At 42.6% G+C, this 18,139-nt stretch overlaps 1 protein-coding gene across 1 annotated transcript in view; it reads left to right on the top strand.

The window, feature by feature from the left end:
* LOC118427123 overlaps window positions 1–18,139 on the top strand; it is a gene marked incomplete in the record, with an annotated part of 28,658 nt that overhangs the window by 2,606 nt on the left and 7,913 nt on the right. The window contains 25 exon segments of the mRNA XM_035836759.1: window positions 29–163; window positions 303–446; window positions 558–720; window positions 884–1,072; window positions 1,194–1,340; window positions 1,449–1,621; window positions 1,978–2,154; window positions 2,913–3,050; window positions 3,319–3,438; window positions 3,596–3,671; window positions 3,974–7,890; window positions 8,320–8,467; window positions 8,965–9,077; window positions 9,277–9,482; window positions 10,343–10,609; window positions 10,706–10,809; window positions 10,933–11,079; window positions 11,191–11,316; window positions 11,584–11,880; window positions 12,273–12,424; window positions 12,905–13,039; window positions 13,542–13,659; window positions 14,252–14,361; window positions 14,722–14,878; window positions 15,330–15,497. Coding sequence (XP_035692652.1) covers window positions 29–163; window positions 303–446; window positions 558–720; window positions 884–1,072; window positions 1,194–1,340; window positions 1,449–1,621; window positions 1,978–2,154; window positions 2,913–3,050; window positions 3,319–3,438; window positions 3,596–3,671; window positions 3,974–7,890; window positions 8,320–8,467; window positions 8,965–9,077; window positions 9,277–9,482; window positions 10,343–10,609; window positions 10,706–10,809; window positions 10,933–11,079; window positions 11,191–11,316; window positions 11,584–11,880; window positions 12,273–12,424; window positions 12,905–13,039; window positions 13,542–13,659; window positions 14,252–14,361; window positions 14,722–14,878; window positions 15,330–15,497 — 7,627 coding nt within the window.

Raw genomic sequence — 18,139 nt, 5'->3', positions numbered from 1 at the left:
CTCATGGATTCGACCCCACGCGGAGTTCGCACAAGGCGGCGAGCTGTTCATCCGAATCGACTTGAATGAATCCTTGTCTGAGGACACACCACAGGGTTACCTTCTGACACGCAGCCTGTCACCAAAAGCTCAAGTTATCATCTATACAACATGCGCCGATCAGGTATGACCAACATATGCTTACATCTCTAAAGTATCTGATTCTGTTATAAAATGTATTACCCTAATTGTGACCATAATACTGTCTCGTCTAAAGCTCTTTATCTACAAGATGTTTCTGCATACTGCGTTGCTCTTCATAGGATGTCTACGAAGTCTGGGTTGAGTGGAAGACCAAGAACAGCATTTGGCTCAGGATCCCACCTTCTGTCTGCCAACGCTTCAGCCTTGAACACGACAAAGAAGTGAACATGAAAGTTCAGTTCAAGCTCGATCGTGGGCCAATGGTGAGAATCTTTTTGATGTCGTTTACTGTCATGAATTATGCACCTGTGATGAGTTTGCGGCTCTTTTGTTGATTCAGACTTTCCTCAGATACATTATGTCTCCTTTTTCAGTTATTCTGGCACTGCGCAGTGGACACCATCAAGGATCTAACGTTGGTGTTTCCAGCAGGCCCACCGTTTTCCAGGCAATTTTGGAAAAAACTCCGTAAGGAGAGCCCAAGCCCTCCACATACCCTGAACGCCATGCAACGGGAGGCATTTTCTAAAATAACAGGTGTGTCAAAGTAATAGATAAATACGAGCACACAAATTTGTGCACATATCATTTCTTCATGTATTGTTGGTCCATGCACTGCCAATTTTCTCTATTGTGATTCCGGTGTTTATAAACAGCATATTATAATAAGTAAATAAAATATCTTTTTAATGTTTGGCAGCACATATAGACATAGCCATTCCCCCAGTTCTCCTGATCGGGCCATTCGGCACAGGAAAGACCCACACCATCGCCGCAGCTGCTTCTGTCGCAGCCCAACAGTCTGGCAGCCGCATCCTCATTTGCACGCACTCTAACAGTGCAGCCGACCTGTACATCAGAAACTTCTTGAAGAAGGACGAGTTGTCTGGTAAGTAAATCCTGTGCGGTACAAAAACAATATAACTCTTCACCCATACAAATTTGCAATGAATGGTAAACCCCATCAAACCCAAGTAGTTCAACACTATTTGAATTGTTCCACGTTGTAGGAAGTCATGCGTCCCTTTTGCGTATCTACTACAAGAAGAGAAAGAAGGCCACAGTTCACCCTGACGTACTACAGCACTGCGTCACGAACGAAGACAGCTCGTTCCGTTATCCGACCAGAGAGGAGGTTTCAGCAGCCAAGATTGTCAGTGAGTACTTTTAGTTCTATCTCTCGAGTGCAGGTAGCATGCTCTAAAGCTCATAATGCTGTCCATGTCATAAGATTTATGTGTCAATCGCTATTTCATTCCTAATAGTCACCACACTAAGCTTGTCCCTGGTGCTGGAGAGAGAGGTTGGCCTGGAGGCTGGGTTCTTCACACACATCATGGTGGATGAAGCTGCGCAGGCGCTGGAGTGTGAGGCAATCACCCCACTCAGCTTGGCTACAGCTAAAACCCGTGTGGTGCTAGCAGGTGATCATATGCAGGTCAGTGATTGAACGTAAAACTTCTAAACACGTCTTCAAAGATTGACAATGTTGAGCAGACCTTAGCAGCTCCATTTTCAATTCGAGGATTTAGTTCCTCTATCCTTGAACTTTCGGTAGTGTGCATTTTCAATTCGGTCTATAGCTAACTTAGGTTTGAGACCATCAAAGCCAAAAGACAAGAAACCACGTCAGATCACGACTTTGTGAGGGTACATTATTAAAACCAGTATCAACCAGAAATAGGTCTAATACAATCATTTCCTTCTTGAATCAAACATTGTAGTGTGTGACTGTGGTAGAATGGTAGTATATTACACATGTTTGTTTTGAAGTAATTGAATGTCACATTACAGTTGAGCCCGAAGGTCTTCTCCAGCTTTGCCAGAGAGAAAGGATTCCACCAGTCTCTACTGGAGCGTCTATTCTATCACTACCAGCAGATGGTACCTGATGATGACCTGCACCCATGTATTACCTTACTGCATGAAAACTACAGATGCCATGACGACATCCTCAAATTTCCGTCTAAGGTGACAATTTTCTCCGGAATGATATCATGCCATGGTATCTTTGAACACTGTCACAATTAAATTGTATTGATATTGACAAACTGAGACTTGATTTTTATCATATGTATTTAGCTCTGAAAAGTATTTTCGGACAGAAAACGTGATAGTTGGAAAAGTTGTGATAACGGTTATTTTGATAATTGTCACCAGATAATGGATGACTGAACTGAACTGTCTATATACTAGTGAATTAATGTGATAGAGGGGTGCTGTTTCATTTTTTCTCTAGTAGACACACATTTAGACATACGATCTCTTACTAGAATAATAATGGGATAGAGGGGCGCTATCACATTATTTCACTAATAGATGTGATCTTAACTTCTCTTACTAGTAAAATAATGTGAAAGTGGGGTGCTATCACATTATTTCACTAATAGAGACCATCTATATATCTCTTACTAGTAAAATATTGTGATAATGGGGTGCTATCACATCATTTCACTAATAAATAAAATTCCATCCAATACTCTTACTAGTAAAGTAATGGGATAGAGGTGTACTATCACATTATTTCACTAATAGAGACCATCTATATATCTGTAACAAACACGTTTAGACATCTGGGAACGTCCTACTTAGCTTCCGCGCGTGGCTAACGTATGATGTAAACACGGCACCATCTTAACTGAATAATACATGAAAATGTTGATACTTTCTTTTGATGTTGGTCAGACAAAGACATGTAACCTTCTGATTATACTACTTTTACCTTTTAGGTTTTCTACGGTGGAAAATTGATCTGTCGCAGTGAGGCAAAGAGACATCCCAACTTCTTTCCGCTGGCGTTTTACGCAGTAGCTTATGGTCAAGACTCTGTGGACAATACAAGTACTTCATTCTACAACGACGCGGAGGTATGCAAAATGTTTTGCTTCTTTTTTTAAAGTAGTGAACAACACTTATTCATAGATGAAATATCATACCAATGAATGCTCTAATGTTCTATTACACTTAAGTGTCTGGATATAGGAGAATTAATTCTTTTACACAAACAAATGATACTCATTCACGTTTGTTTGTATAAACTGAGTGACAGTCGTATAAAAGAATTCTCCTTTATCTTATATTCTACCAACCTGATGAAAGTATTTTCGGCACTGAAGTGTTTACTACACTCTACAGGTGTGGGAACTTGCTGACCGTGTAGAAGCTCTCTGGAACTCCTGGCCAGAAGAAGAGTGGGGAGAAAAGAACACTATATCCATGGCGCAAATTGGCGTCGTCACGCCCTATCAAGATCAGGTATGTTGCAACTTGATATTCAGGGTTCTGCCTACAGACACGAGACTGACTTCCTATAACCTCTTTTGAGTGACAAAGCTATAATTTTTATTTCCTGATCGTGTCTTATAAAATAGGAGTTGTGGTAATTTCTCTTCATGTTCTCTTCATATTACAGGTGAACAGAATCAGGCTTGCCTTACGGAGGAAGCGCTTAGGACGTGTAACAGTGGAGACTGTCACCAACGTTCAAGGTGAGGAACACATTACAAATATTACATCTAATAATACAAACGTACACACGTCTATGTGTACGCGTGTGTGTCTGTCTGTCTGTATCCCTGTGCGTGTATATATATATGTCTATGTGTGAGTGTATGTATGTGTGTCAAATAGCATGCGCGGTGTACGTTGTAAATATGGCATCCCACTACATTCATGGGAATTACAGTATGAACAAGGAACTTGCTGGCCACAGTAAAGATCTATCAGTGATGACCAAATTATGTTTGTAAAATAGAGATGTTTGTCTATATCATAACTACTTCAATTCCAGGCAAGGAATACCGAGCCCTTTTCCTGAGCACAGTGAGAACCCGAGAGACCTGCTGTGGTGAGCAAAATATCTCAACCCAGGGAACCGACAAAGAACAAACCTCTGACTTCAGGTTCCTGTCAGATCCAAAGCTTCTCAACACCGCAATCACGCGAGCAAAGTCTTTCGTCGGCGTTGTTGGTGATCCCGTGTCACTCTGTTCGGTTGGTAGCTGTAGCAAGTACTGGCTAGAATACATCGAGGATTGCAGCAAACACGGAGGGCTCCATGGCACAAGTGTTGAAGAAGTCAAACACTACTTGAATATGCTAGAAATGGGGGCATCCTCTCTGGCTGTGGCTAGTGTCTTGCGCCCGGAGGCAGAAGTCTTTCGTCCACGAGGCGTTCAGCAACCGAATGCAGAAGTAAAGAAGTCACAAAAGAAACAGCCAAAAGAATCTAAAGTGTCTTCACCGATGGTAGAACACAGGCCACCCAGTTCAGCAACCAAGCTCCCAGGAAGTTCTGCAGCAGCTTTGCGGTTGCCTCATCCAGTAGGTAGTCAGATGTCTCTGCAACATCCGTCTGGAGACGCTTCAAGACAAGGGTTGGGCAGTATGACTAGACAGGCAAGTGGAAATCAGATATCAGATCTTATCTCCTCTGCACTCCAGAGACAAATCAGCAAAGCAGAATCCAATGTGGGAGATGGCTTCAGTTCAAGCTCTTCAGACAATGATGATGCTATGGACATCCAAACACAGGCACAGGATGTCATCCATCCCAGCACCACCCCGTACACTGCAGATCCAACAGGACCTGCTGCCGAGCATTTCCAGTCAACCTCTAAGGCTTCAAACATAGACGAGGCAATTCGCCGTCGCAGACATGGCTCCGACAAGTCAAAAGAACCCGAGACAATTTACACGCCAGTATCGGATCAAGCAAAACCCGAACATGTGAAGCGGGCAGAAGCTACAGGGCGCTCCACTAACCAGAGCTTCGCTGATAATCAGGATGAGATTGTGAGAGAGCTGCAGAAACAGGTCCTAAGGGCGGAAGATCCAAACTACGAACAGGACAAAGAGTACGAAGAAGAGTACCCCAAACCACGAGAAGCATTGGGGGTGGATGAACCTATGAGGCCATACATGTCAGAAGATATGAGTGTCCACGGCGAACAGAAAGGAAGGATGAAACCCAGGACACTGTTCAAATTAGGTACCAGCCTTGCCTCTACTTCAGAACGCACAGCGCTGTCCATAGAGGGGTACAGTGCCAGGTACACCTACTCAGAGTTTGATGAAGAAGCCGAAAGGCTGAGAGGAAGGAAACTTAAGTACCAAAAGCACTTCGACGAGAACACGCTCTATGATATTGTAAAAAAGAATCCCGACAGATATGTAAAATGCAGAATCCAGATGTCAAAAGCATCGTCTGGACAAGGGTATGGCGTCATGGAAGATCATACATTGGAAGATATTGACCTGTGCGGTCTAAAGAGACTCAATCGTGCATTTGATGGAGATGAGGTAGTTGTGGAATTAGACACGGTGGGACAAGATGGAGAAGGATTCAAAGCAGAGAATGAAGAAGTAGACAGAAAGGGACGCGTCATTGGAATACTGCGTCCAGCCGTTCCTCACGAACATCTACAGTTTGTTTGCTATGTCGACGATAATGATCCAAACGTCCTCATCCCTCTACAGAAAGGTGCTCCTAAATTTCAGAACGTGGTCCCACAGGACATCGAAGGTCCTACTGACTTCATTCAACTCTACAGTATCATGGAGGACGGAAAACTGAAATCCAAACAGCGTGTCCCATTCCGTCACTTTGCCAAACGAAGGCGCCTCTTTGTCATCCATTTTCTTAAATGGGAGCCGCACTTTCTCTACCCGCTCGGAGTTGCGACCAAAATGATCGAGCCAGGTGACAGCGAGGACCATGCCGTGAATGCCCTGATGGCTGACCACATGATACAAGAAACCTTTCCCCAGCATGTGCTAGACTATGTTGACCGGATGTTCCCCGAAGACCTTCCGGCAATCGACAGCTATCCTAACCGCAAGGACCTGACGGATCTTGTAGCGGTAACTATCGACCCTCTGGGCGCTCGTGACCTCGATGACGCTCTAAGTGTGCGGCAACTCAAGAACGGGAAGTATGAAGTCAGCATTCACATTGCAGATGTGTCAAATTTCATAAAGAAAGGCGACCCTGTTGATCGTGAAGCTCTAGCACGAGGCACTTCCTACTACCCCCACACAGATAAGAAAGAGATGGTGCCAATGCTTCCATCTCAGCTATGTACAAACCTGCTGAGTTTGATACCAAAGGGGGAGAGATACACGGTCACTGTCTGTGTGGAAATTGCCGAGAAATGTGGCAACATCGGCAAGCCAAGATTTTTCCCGAGCAAGATCAGGTCTAAGGTACAACTGACGTATCAAGAAGCGCAGAGCATTCTCAGTGGAGAGACGGTGACCGGAGAAGGCATTGATCGAGATGTTGTTCTCAGCATCCAACGACTTGGGCGAATCTCGAAGATGCTGCGCACCGAAAGGCATGGTGAACTTGCGTTCCTGCCCAATAACGTAGATGAAGACATGGAGTGTTCTGAAGCACACTATCTGGTGGAAGAGTTCATGATATTGGCAAACAAGTTGGTAGCAGAACATGTGATGGAGCATTTCCCCTATTGCACATTACTACGTCGTCAGCTTCCACCGAAGGCTCACAAGATGATGGAATGGCTAGACACCCATGGGGACACAGTGGACAGATCTCTTCTGCTGTCAAGAGAAATAGACAAGTACAACCACCGGGGGCACATCATTGACATGGAAGAGATGGTTGGCCAACGATTACAGGACACGGGGGTCATCATCATCCGAGAGATAATCTGGACTAAGATCCACCAAGCCGCAGAAGATGGCAACCTCCAGCAGCTACAGCTGCTGGTGCTTTTCGATGACAATCATCCACAGTTAGCCTTTGCCAAAGGCCATTTCCGCCGTATTCAGAATCGTGCCATGTATGTCAGCTCTGGACAGTATCCGGATAATCCAGAAATGTACGGTCATTCCTCGCTCAACCTCCCTGCCTACACACAATTCACGTCGCCCATCCGAAGGTACGCTGACATCGTCGTACACAGGCTTCTGGTTGCCGCCTTAACCGGGAGCACCTGTCCGTACGAACAGGAGGAGATGGAAGAGCTATGCGCCCACCTCACACAGAAAGACTGGAACACAAAGTCATTTGACAAGAGGATAACTTTGATCAAGATGGCGTTCGAGATTCAGAAAAGGCCATTCGTTCAACAGCCGTTCATTGAAAGCATTGACGGAAGACGACTTCACCTCAACTTCCCAGACTGTCATGAAATCCCAGCTTCCAATCGCACCATCAACATGGCCCACCTGCAACCCGACCAACAGCCAACCCGGGATGAGGAAATGGTGACGTTTGTCTGGAGGCTACGCATCTACGACTTTGCCAAGTTCAACAAAGATTCCCACAGTTCGAACCCAAGCTTCTTGCCCGATGACGATGCTGTGAAGACTTGCACCTACACCAAGAGAATTGCATCCTCGACGTGGAAAGCAATGGTTGATGCGATCAGAGAGAAGGACATGGGTACCCTAAAGCAGGTCGTAGCCACAGCCAATCAAATGGAAGTCGAGAATGAGAGCGAACAGCAGCGTCTGTTGGAGATCAGTAGGGCCGATACAAGGAGCGCGGCTACAGGAGGTCCCCAAAGGCAGCGAACAAAAGGTGCCACGGAGGACTACAAGGATGAACTTCTCGTTGAAGAGGAAGGCTACACAACTGAAGGCCCAGATCCGAACAGTACTGAGAAGAGCACAACTGATGAACTCAAAAGATACAACAAAACCATTGAAGTGACCTACTCACCTTGTGACGTACTTCAGGTGAGGTCTAAGATCTACTTCGCTGTACTTTGACCTTTCTAATGACCTCTTAAAGAATTATCACTGATTATTCATTCCTTCTCTCGTATTCTCTTTGTCTTACTCTTCTCTCTTACTCTCTGTGTCCACTACAGCAAAGTCCAAGAACATCTTTTTCTACGCAGGGCAAGTGAATTAAACTTATCCAGTGTTCCTTCAGAATTTTGCCTGATCATGCATTACATGGTGAATGCTACCATTTTCGCATCGTGGCAACGTTTATGAGTCTCCTTCAGTATCCCAAGAGCAAATTCTAAAACATTTTTCTCCTTTTTAGATGGGACAATGAAAAACCTTTTGGTAAACTTTCTGTCATTCATTCGTGCTCTTCCTATCATTCATTATATCATATTTCTGAATGTACACCATGAATATGCATATTTTTTGCAGGTGCAACTGACAACAGAGATGTACCGTGGACTTCTGACACCAACCATTCAACTGTTGAAGCTGACACCAGCTGTAGACATATGCCTGGAACATCGCCGCGACCCGGTCCGAGTGTTAGCTACTCGCACAGGAGAAATGGCGTCAAAAGGTAGACTGAGTACATTTAACATCTCAATACATGAAACTTATCATTTATTTTCATACAAATCAGAAGCTAGTCTGCGTGATTCAAGTTAAAATTCACAGTATTTCATAACAGGATTCTCAAATATGTGACATATGATGGAACTGAGATGTGTCCATAGATACAATTTATGTAAATTAAAGACCTAATTTGGATCATTGATGGGAAACTGATATAATCCATAGTTTTAAACGATTGCAAGTTCATCCTTGCATCATTTGGAAGTTCAGTTAAGCATATATAAATCAGACAAATGAGGGCCTCATTTACTAATTTATGAGAAAATGTTGGAATGGTTTTCATTGTGAAGAAGAGACTTTTCATATTTTGAAGAACTTGCTAATTAAATGACACGTAAATGATAGAAGGCGTTTACAACACATTTCAAAGTAAATGACGGTGTATGTGCCTGAATACACATTCTCCGGCAGCACCTAAACCAGAGATCCCTTTTGTTACAGAGAGGTATGAATCTCTGAAGGAGTACGCACGGCTATGGCGCCCAGTCGTAGAGATGGAGGCAGCGTACAGCAGTAAAAGTGGCGAAAAAGAAGTCACTATCATGGGAATCAAGGTAGGTTTAACATTGTATATAGAAAATTTTACTGATTGTAGACATGTTAAGTAATTATCAAATGCTAGTGACAGAAAGTGAGAATTAGTCGGACATTGTTGTTGGAAAAGTGAGAAAGAAAAGAAAAATTAAAGCAATCATCAAGCAACCTGAAGGTCCAAGTACAGCGTTATTTATAATAAATATTTTTTTCTTCCAGATTCAATGGAAAAAGAAGCGGGGTGAGATTCGGGGGATGTTCACAGTCCCAGGGGAGTTCGCACGAGGCTGCTGCTTCCTCATCAAGTCAGGTGATCAGCTATGCGTCAGATATGCAAATCTAGACAGCACCAGTGACGTCATCAATACCAGTGAGAGCGAGGATACATCAACAGAGGAGAGTGATGACACCTCCGATGAGGACAGGTATCTAAACATTTTTCTCTATTAGCCAATCACAGCATTACGTTAAGATTACAGATGTGGCAATCTAATGTCGGATTTCTTGAAGAACTACTGGTGTCACTCTGTTAGCCAATCATAGCCTTACGTTAATACATTTGTGTGTGGCTGTTTTTCTGCAATTCCCATTGACAGATGAAGGTTGGACATCCAGGTGATAAGATGCGCTAAACAGCAATCAGCAACTAGATATGGTAAGGAAACCGTAAGACGTTTCAAGTAGCATCCACTATCCTTCGTTAGATCAGATCTGCTTAAAGGCAGGTTTTATATATTACTATTTATTATGAATTGATATGCTTGTCTTTTCTGGGCTCTAGTGTATTTGGTAGTGTACATAGGGGAAACGGGAAGGACTTTGGTGACTAGACTTGAGGAACACAGAAAAGAGGCCGACAACTACCAAATACACTAGAGCCCAGAAAAGACAAGCACAGAAAGAAGACAAGAAATCTGCAATCACGGACCATGCTTCAAGGAAGAACTGTGTGATTGACTGGGAGGGGGCCAAGGTTATAGATCGAGAAGACAACAGACGAATACGTTGGATTAAAGAAGCAGTCTGGATAAGGAAGTCCGCCCCAGTGATGAACCGGGACGAGGGGGGGTACAAGCTGAGCCACGTTTGGGATAGTGTTCTTCTCGCCGTAAAAGCGCCACCTACATCGGCTACATATAGCGGCGAGAAGCAGAACTCCAGTTAGAAGCTCTGAGGAAGATGTCTGACAGACATCGAAACGTCAGCAAGTAAGTCAAATTTTGGTTGTGCACAAGAATTCTCATATATCCTATAGGTGAGGACATTCTTTTGCATTCCTCTACAGCTTTGAATCAACGTGCTCTGATGCTGAAAAGCCACCAGAAGATGCTCTCAACAACAATGATAAGGAAGGGCCAATGTGGGTCGCACACTGTATTGTACATGAGGTCACACCGCGTCCTGTTCGTCTGAAGGAAAGAGTTGATAAGTACAAGATCACTGTACGGCTTCATCACCATAGTGCTGCCGTCCCTAGCTGCCTGTTGGAACCAGCATTTGGTGCAAGACGCTCTTGCACTGTGGAGCATATTCCTGTTCCCCTTCCAATAAGGTAAGAAACGTCAAACGTTCTTCAAGACCTTGAAAACCATTCCTTGCTATTCCTTATAATGGTACGTATTGAATAACACTTATTGTTTGGTAACAGGCGAATGCTGGGTGCAGTGAAAGGACTGGTGGAACAAAGCGAAGAATGTGCCATTCTAGAGGAAATCTGCATCAACAAACATCCTGAACGTCTTCAAATGACTGGTAAGTTCCTGCGAATACATAATATTTTATTTGTTTTCAATATTGCACGTAGACTGTTAGATGACACAAGAGCTACAGTATCTGGCAAACTCATGCAATGAGTGGCTGTTCGCTCCTATGCAGATCAAGACTTGAAAGCAAGGTCCAAAGACAATGACCTGGGCACCCTGGCATCAGGGCATCAAGGATCGGTGAATCTGAACAACTACCAGAGGACAGCAGTGCAGAGGGCCCTGTGTTGCCCCTTCTACGTCATACAGGGACCACCAGGTATGCAAATCTCATTTATGTTGCTTTCCAGCAGTTGTAAGATAAATTTTAAAGATTAAACGAAGTCGAATGAATTTCAACAGTTCAATTCTAATATGCACTACATTACAGGCACAGGAAAGACCGTTACAGGCGCACACCTGGCTTACAAGTTCGCCAAAAGGAACCGAAATGCCCGAAGCGGAGACGTTGTCATGTACTGCGGACCTTCAAACAAATCCGTCGATGTGGTGGCAGGTAATAATAGTAGATCTAACTACAAGTTAAATAACCATGGTGTTATACATCATATTCCTAAAAGTTCTGTCATACGTATTGGTATTCAAGAAACCTTTCCAATTTCAGTTTGATATTCAATTTATTACATGATTTTTCCTTCTCTTTGAAATGTTAATGTAGCATACTTACTGAACTGACTAACGTGTTAAGCACCTTTTGATGTCAATTTACAATACTGTCTTGTTGTATACTCAATAACAATGATATTCTGACTATTCTCCGCAGAGCTGTTGATGAATTGCGGGTTGAAAATCCTGCGTGTCTACAGCAAGAGGATAGAGGAGACAGACTACCCTATTCCGACCTACCCGCGGTCGTCTCAGAACAAGAAATCCAACGAGAAGCTCAGGAGCATCACCCTACATCACGTCATCCGACAGCCCGGAACTCCATACGGACAACAACTCCGTGAGATGGAGGAGACATTCCGGAGAAAACAACTGGAGCAAGAGCCCATATCTGACGGGGATGTCGACACTTATTTGCAGCTTATCTGGATGGCATCTTGTCAAAGAATCAAAGGTAATGGCACAGCTCATTTCAAATTATTGCAAGGAATCTTTTCTGTGCCCATATGAATTAATCAATGAAACGATTGTTTCGTTTATATGAATCATTGAATTAATATATTTGCTGAAGGAATACTACTAGTATAAAGCAGCACATTGCCTATATTACAATCAAGCAATTAAAATTTATCTCACCAACCATTATCCATGACGAACTCGGCCGAAAATTTCGGTAAGTACCGACAATTGTGTTGGTCAGATAAAGTTTAATTTGATAGTCTTCTTTCATAAAGTCACACCTCGTATCATAACAAGTGTTATGTGAATCCTTAGAAACAGCGTCAACTTTACATTGCATAGTATCGATTCTTGTCCAGTAACCAATTGTTTCATTTTATCTGACAGGAGTGGACATCCTTTTGTGCACCTGCAACGTAGCTGCCGACAAGAAGTTCAGTTCAGAACCTGCTCCAGTCAAGCAGTGCATCATTGACGAGGCTGGGATGTGTATGGAACCCGAGTCTCTCATCCCCATCTCCAGCTTTGCTCTGCAGCAGGTAAGGGAAGAGGGTATTTATTTGTAGCCATACTAGCCAATATTTTGGCTGATTACGTATCCCAAAAAATCTATCATGGAGATTCTCTTTCAACATAATGACATCCCATTCCGCTTATAGTATTTGACCTGTCAGCTATCCTATCATTATTTATCATGGACAACCACAGTGTAGACTGCTTAGGTAGAATGTTAACCGTTGCTGCCTACTCCATGTCAGTCTGTTTAACATGGTGCTCAAGATGCCTGAGATACGTAACACTCTTATGTAAGTTATAACAACAAGGACTCTGTCTAAAGAACTTGCAATTGATTGACAGATTGTTCAAAGCCATTGTAATTTTGGAGTGCTAGAGCTATCTTTTGTTATGTCATCATGCAGGTGCTCGTCATACATGATATACAAAACCAAAGGAAAGTGATGCGTTTCCAGTGACAAGATGTTAACAATTACAGAGACTTACTCTGCCCTGTCCTACAGGTTGTCCTGATCGGTGATCACCAGCAGCTGCAGCCCATAGTAGCCCAGCCTGATGCCAGAGACCTGGGGCTGGGTGTGTCCCTGTTCCAACGGCACGCCGAGAAGGCCTTCATGTTACAGATCCAGTACAGAATGGTATGTAGTTACAGATCCAGTACAGAATGGTACGTAGTTACAGATCCAGTACAGAATGGTACGTAGTTACAGATCCAGTACAGAATATTCCATTACAGAATGGTACTTTATTCTATTATATACATGTACTGCAGTCACCAATGACCACGAAATTGTACTCAAAAAGGTTCAGTTGTTTACAGCTTTTTAAGTCCGAGGTGATGGAGTCTTGAAAACCACTTTCAGTAATAGTCCAGAAGCCTGTTTCAGATATTAACTGCTGCATGAATGAATGCATGTCCTACCAGTTGATTGTGTCTGACAGATTCAGTTAGAGCATGTCTAGGCATTTGCTTGTCTGGTACATGTTCCTCTTCAGTACCAATGGTTTTCCAATGTTAATCTTTAGCACCGTCAATAACAATAGGAAACAATGTTATTGCTTTAAGATCTTAAGATATCTAAGATGTCATAAAGACAGTCAGATGATGACATGTTGTGTTTTTGTTTCATTCTTTAAAAGCACGAGAAGATATGTGAGTTTCCATCACATCAGTTCTATGACAACAAGTTGGAGACAGCTGAATCTGTTAAAGCACGTCGTCCGGACATGGTACCTGACAGCTTCTGGCCCTCAACAGGTAGGAGCTCTCTGTTTGCTTACTTCTGTATCACAATACATGTAGCATGAAACAAAAGACAATAATTTAGCTTTGTCATGCATACAAACTTTATTTGGTTGAAATCCTAGATACCCTACATGATGTGTGTGATTTGCTCCGATAAGATCTGCTAAAGAGTCCATCATTAAACACATTTCTGTCAAGAATTGGAAATACTAAAATTGTGTAACAACTAACATGCCTTCTATTCTTGCAAGCAGAACATATACTAGTGAAGAGATACAGGTATATACAACTGACGTCGTGATGTCCAGAGGCTCAGACGTCTGTACCTGAGTAATGATCACTAGCCCCAGATGGCCATGTGTATAATAACAGGTGTCATTGTCAATAATATGTCAACTTAATGGGAAATACTCTTTACAAGAACATTGCATTGAGATCACAGCAAAACCTATTTACTATTATATAAATCTAATTCAGGCCAACCAGTAATGACATTATACAAACTTATTTAAGACAATTTAGACCAGTGAGATATCTTAACAGGATTGAGGACTTAGACCTTGTCCTATTAGATCCTATATGACAGTTATTGTGTTACTTACAGGGAATCCAGTTGTGTTCTGTCATGTGGAAGGTGTGGAGGAGGCCCTGCCTGTAGCATCAGCAGAGGGAGGAGTCATGTCACAGAGCAACCAACAGGAGGTCCACAAAGTGGTGAGCATATTGATATTAAGCCTACAGAAAAAACAGTATACATGTCTGTAGAATTATTATTTACAGTAAACAAAAAGTCTGAATGATGGACTGTCAATGAAAACTGAGTGGCAGATTTTGAGATCGCATTGCAGAAGTTTGCCTTTTACTAACAATTCTAAGTAGAGCCACTGGATTTGATATGAGAACTTGACAGACTGACAGACTGTCCCGGGCTCTGCAGAGTGAAGTATGTACTAGCTTGGCCCTGACTACAGATTATTGGATACATGTAGATAGATGCTGTATATGGCTTTCAGTCCTCAGAAACAGGGTTACAGATACAGGATTGCAATTTTAACCAGTTTTTCTTTCCATCAGGTCCAAGTTGTGAATGACCTTGTAGTCCGCCACCACGTGAAGACCTCTCAGATCGCAGTGCTGTCCCCGTACAGAGCCCAGGTGCACCAGATCACTGAGACTCTGAAGGAGAGGAAACTGGACACGGTTTCTGTTAGAACAATTGTAGACAGCCAAGGTACAGTACTTGATGCTAGTTCCCCATTATCTGTCAATAACAAAATCAAATAGGGTTACCTATATGCGTTGTTTTTAAAAACAGGTTGCTTCAAGTGGTTTTGAACTTCAAAATTTCCAAAATATTTCCTAAATGCCCTCAGCTTTTAAAATAAAAACAATTAATAGGTTACGCCATACACAGAGGTGGACTTTAGCTTTAGAAATAATCCAGCTTTAGATCATAAAATGACAACCAAACAATAATCAACCCATGGTTTCTCATTGTTAAGAACAAATTTTGATAGTACACATATTAACATTATTACTAGTAGTGACACACAAATTCTGAACACTCTAATTTAGTCTAGCAGTTCTAATTCTGTTTTCACATCAATTCATGTATCAATCATGATAAGATCTCCATTCCATTAAGAAAGTTGTAACCATTTAAACACATTTTCACCCCACAGGAAGTGAGTGGGACTACGTCATCCTGTCCACGGTACGTTCCCTGCCCCAGGGGGAGATCCCGACCCAACCCCCGCGCCGCTGGATGAAGGACCAGCTGGGGTTCCTGACCGATGACCACCAAATCAACGTGGGACTGACCAGGGCCAGGAGGGGCTTCATTATCGTGGGTAAGGAGAATATCATGGACAGACCCACAGAGGGGTCTGCCTAAACACAACAAACGATTGCAAGTCAGACGACAAATAGGTCTAATATGCAGTGTACATGGGGCAATGACACTGTGAGATGTGAAGCAACAAGGGAGTAGAAACAGAAAGAATTCAAACAGTATTCCGACTCCCGGGATTCAAACCAGCGCCGAACCCAGGCAACTGGATCATAAATCCAGTGTGCAAACCACAACGCCCAAGTTCAGAGCTGTTGTCAGTTTGGCAGCACTTGAACCCCACTGTTACAGATGCACCGTCTGAATACGTTGCTATGCAATTATCAATGAAAAGTATGCAGCAGGTCATTGCCCCAAGTATGCCCTCCGGTCGTTTGGAATCGTTACATCATATATTATGTTATACATATTTTGTGGTGCCTAAAGGCTGTGCCGGCCCAGAGCAGTGCTAATGTTTGTAGGGGGAATATTTGGTCTAGGGGTGAGTATTAAACCCGGGTGCCCCCACTGAACCTGGGGGTCAAGATCTCAGGCTAATGGCGTTAATCCTAACCATAGTTACTCATTGGCCTTGCAATTTGCATTTTGTGTAAAAGGTTGTGGTTTCAAACTCAGCAGTCCGAGGGTTGAGCTGAGGAGAGCTATTACTCCAGCAGTGTCGTAGAACCTATGACGTCCATTTATCAAGAAAAGATAGGAATTATAATGTCTGTATGAGTTGATGTTCTGATGCAAAACTGGTGTTGACGTTACTGACACCTTGAGTATTCACCTGAAATAGTCAAAATGTCTGTAAAAAAGAAGGAATGTCGACATACACAAGCAAATTACTATTATAACGTTATAACGTTAACACATTCAAATAATGGAAGAAAAGTGGATAAAAAGCAGTTTCAGAAGCAAAGTTAGGTTCTGATCCACTTGCTGTTAATGACTCATAACAGGTGGGATTATGCTTGTAGGATCATGTGATCAGATCAAGCAAAAACGTGCCCCCCTCCCCGCCTTTCTGAGCGGTGACTAGTATCTGATTCAGACACAATAGACAGGTCAAAACAAAGTTAGAGACTAAATGGCCCATCCCCCTGTGTCATGAGAGTGATGACTGATTTCTCCTCACAACAATTTGCATGTTGTGGACTATACTATGCTGACGAAACGTAAAGTTACTCATCACGTTTTATACGGTTACTGTAGCCGAGCAACTTGGTGGTCTATGTTGGATGCAGACTTATAATGCGTTATTTTACACTGTTACAAATTGTGAATAACTTTCAAGTAACGCTAACGTTAAATATCGACCTGAATTCGACGTCCACAAATCCCTTGGTACTGAAGTCTAGTCAAGAATCGAGGAAATAGGGAAGGATGCTGCACTGGCAAATACAACTTCACCCACTGGTGCAGCACTGCCGGCTAGCGGTTTCAAAAAGAACGACAAGCTAAATGCCTCTTATTCATTGGAGCGACCTCTAGCGGTTGCAAATATTAATTCATTTCGTTTACCCGACGGTCAGAAATAAGCTAGACACTGATTGGTCAATTTGCTATGGCTAAAAGCTGATTGGTCGCAAATATTTCAGTGAATAATACTGACTGCTATACAGCTATGTTCGGTGATTGGCCAGTTGTTGACCTTAACTTGGATAGTGATTGGTCACGAACAGCCAATAGTGAATGGTCATTTAGTCCATGGGCCAGAGGGTTTTTTGGTACCACCGAAAGGGACAAGTGCTATCATGGATTTTTTGTATTAGCAGTGTCCAAAGTTTATTTTAAGCTATGATAACCAGTTGTCATGCACAGCTTTCTGACTGTAATCACGTGGCCAAGTGACGTCATCCAAATTCACCTGGCCGGCAGGTCATTTATTGAAAAGGACGGGATAAATATGTAAAAGATCAATAATTTTCAGTGAAAATTGGTTGATAGGTGAAAAACACCCCAAAGATTACAAAGGAGTAAGTTTTTTGTCAGTATTTAGCATCTTGAGGAAGTTATGAGTCTTCAAAGGCTGATTTTGGGGGTAATTTTTGCGTAAAATGACATTGTTTACTTTCCAAAACCAGGCATTTTTTTGGCTTGCCTATGGGGCCTTGTTTGATACGTTTTTTTGATAACCCACATATTTATCTGTATTTTGGGCTTTAAAGCATAAAAATCGGTCAATTCTATCAAGAGTTACGAGTATTTCAATAATTACACCCAACGGACTTTGTATCAAATTGCTGCGAATATCGCAATGCATCATGGGTAATTCAAGAGACTGTCTATCCATGTGGCTCAGTCAAAATATTGATTTTTCTTAACATTTGGGGTGGTAATAGGGAATTGTTCCATGTATACATAAATGGTTGCGTTTTGGGTAAAGTGGTGTTCACCGGTTGCCATGGCAACGGCCATTATTTCGAATGGCGATTTTCATCTGTTTATCAGTCGTTGCCTGGCATCATTTGTTGTTAATGGTATCTGGCTTAATTCCTACTTTTTCTCTATATTTTTTGACGATAGTTTGCATTCAAAGCTAACTCTATCCTAAATACCAAGCTTGCCGAAAAAGGACATTTTGTTGATGCTCTATTGCCGTTAACTTTAAATAAAAACAAGTGCTTCAATAAAAAGCTGGCATTCGGCGTACATGGA

Source organism: Branchiostoma floridae, chromosome 12 (assembly GCF_000003815.2).
Source record: "Branchiostoma floridae strain S238N-H82 chromosome 12, Bfl_VNyyK, whole genome shotgun sequence".
NCBI lineage: Eukaryota > Metazoa > Chordata > Leptocardii > Amphioxiformes > Branchiostomatidae > Branchiostoma > Branchiostoma floridae.
Note: the sequence above shows the minus strand (reverse complement) of the source record. Positions and strands in the feature narration are given on the sequence as shown.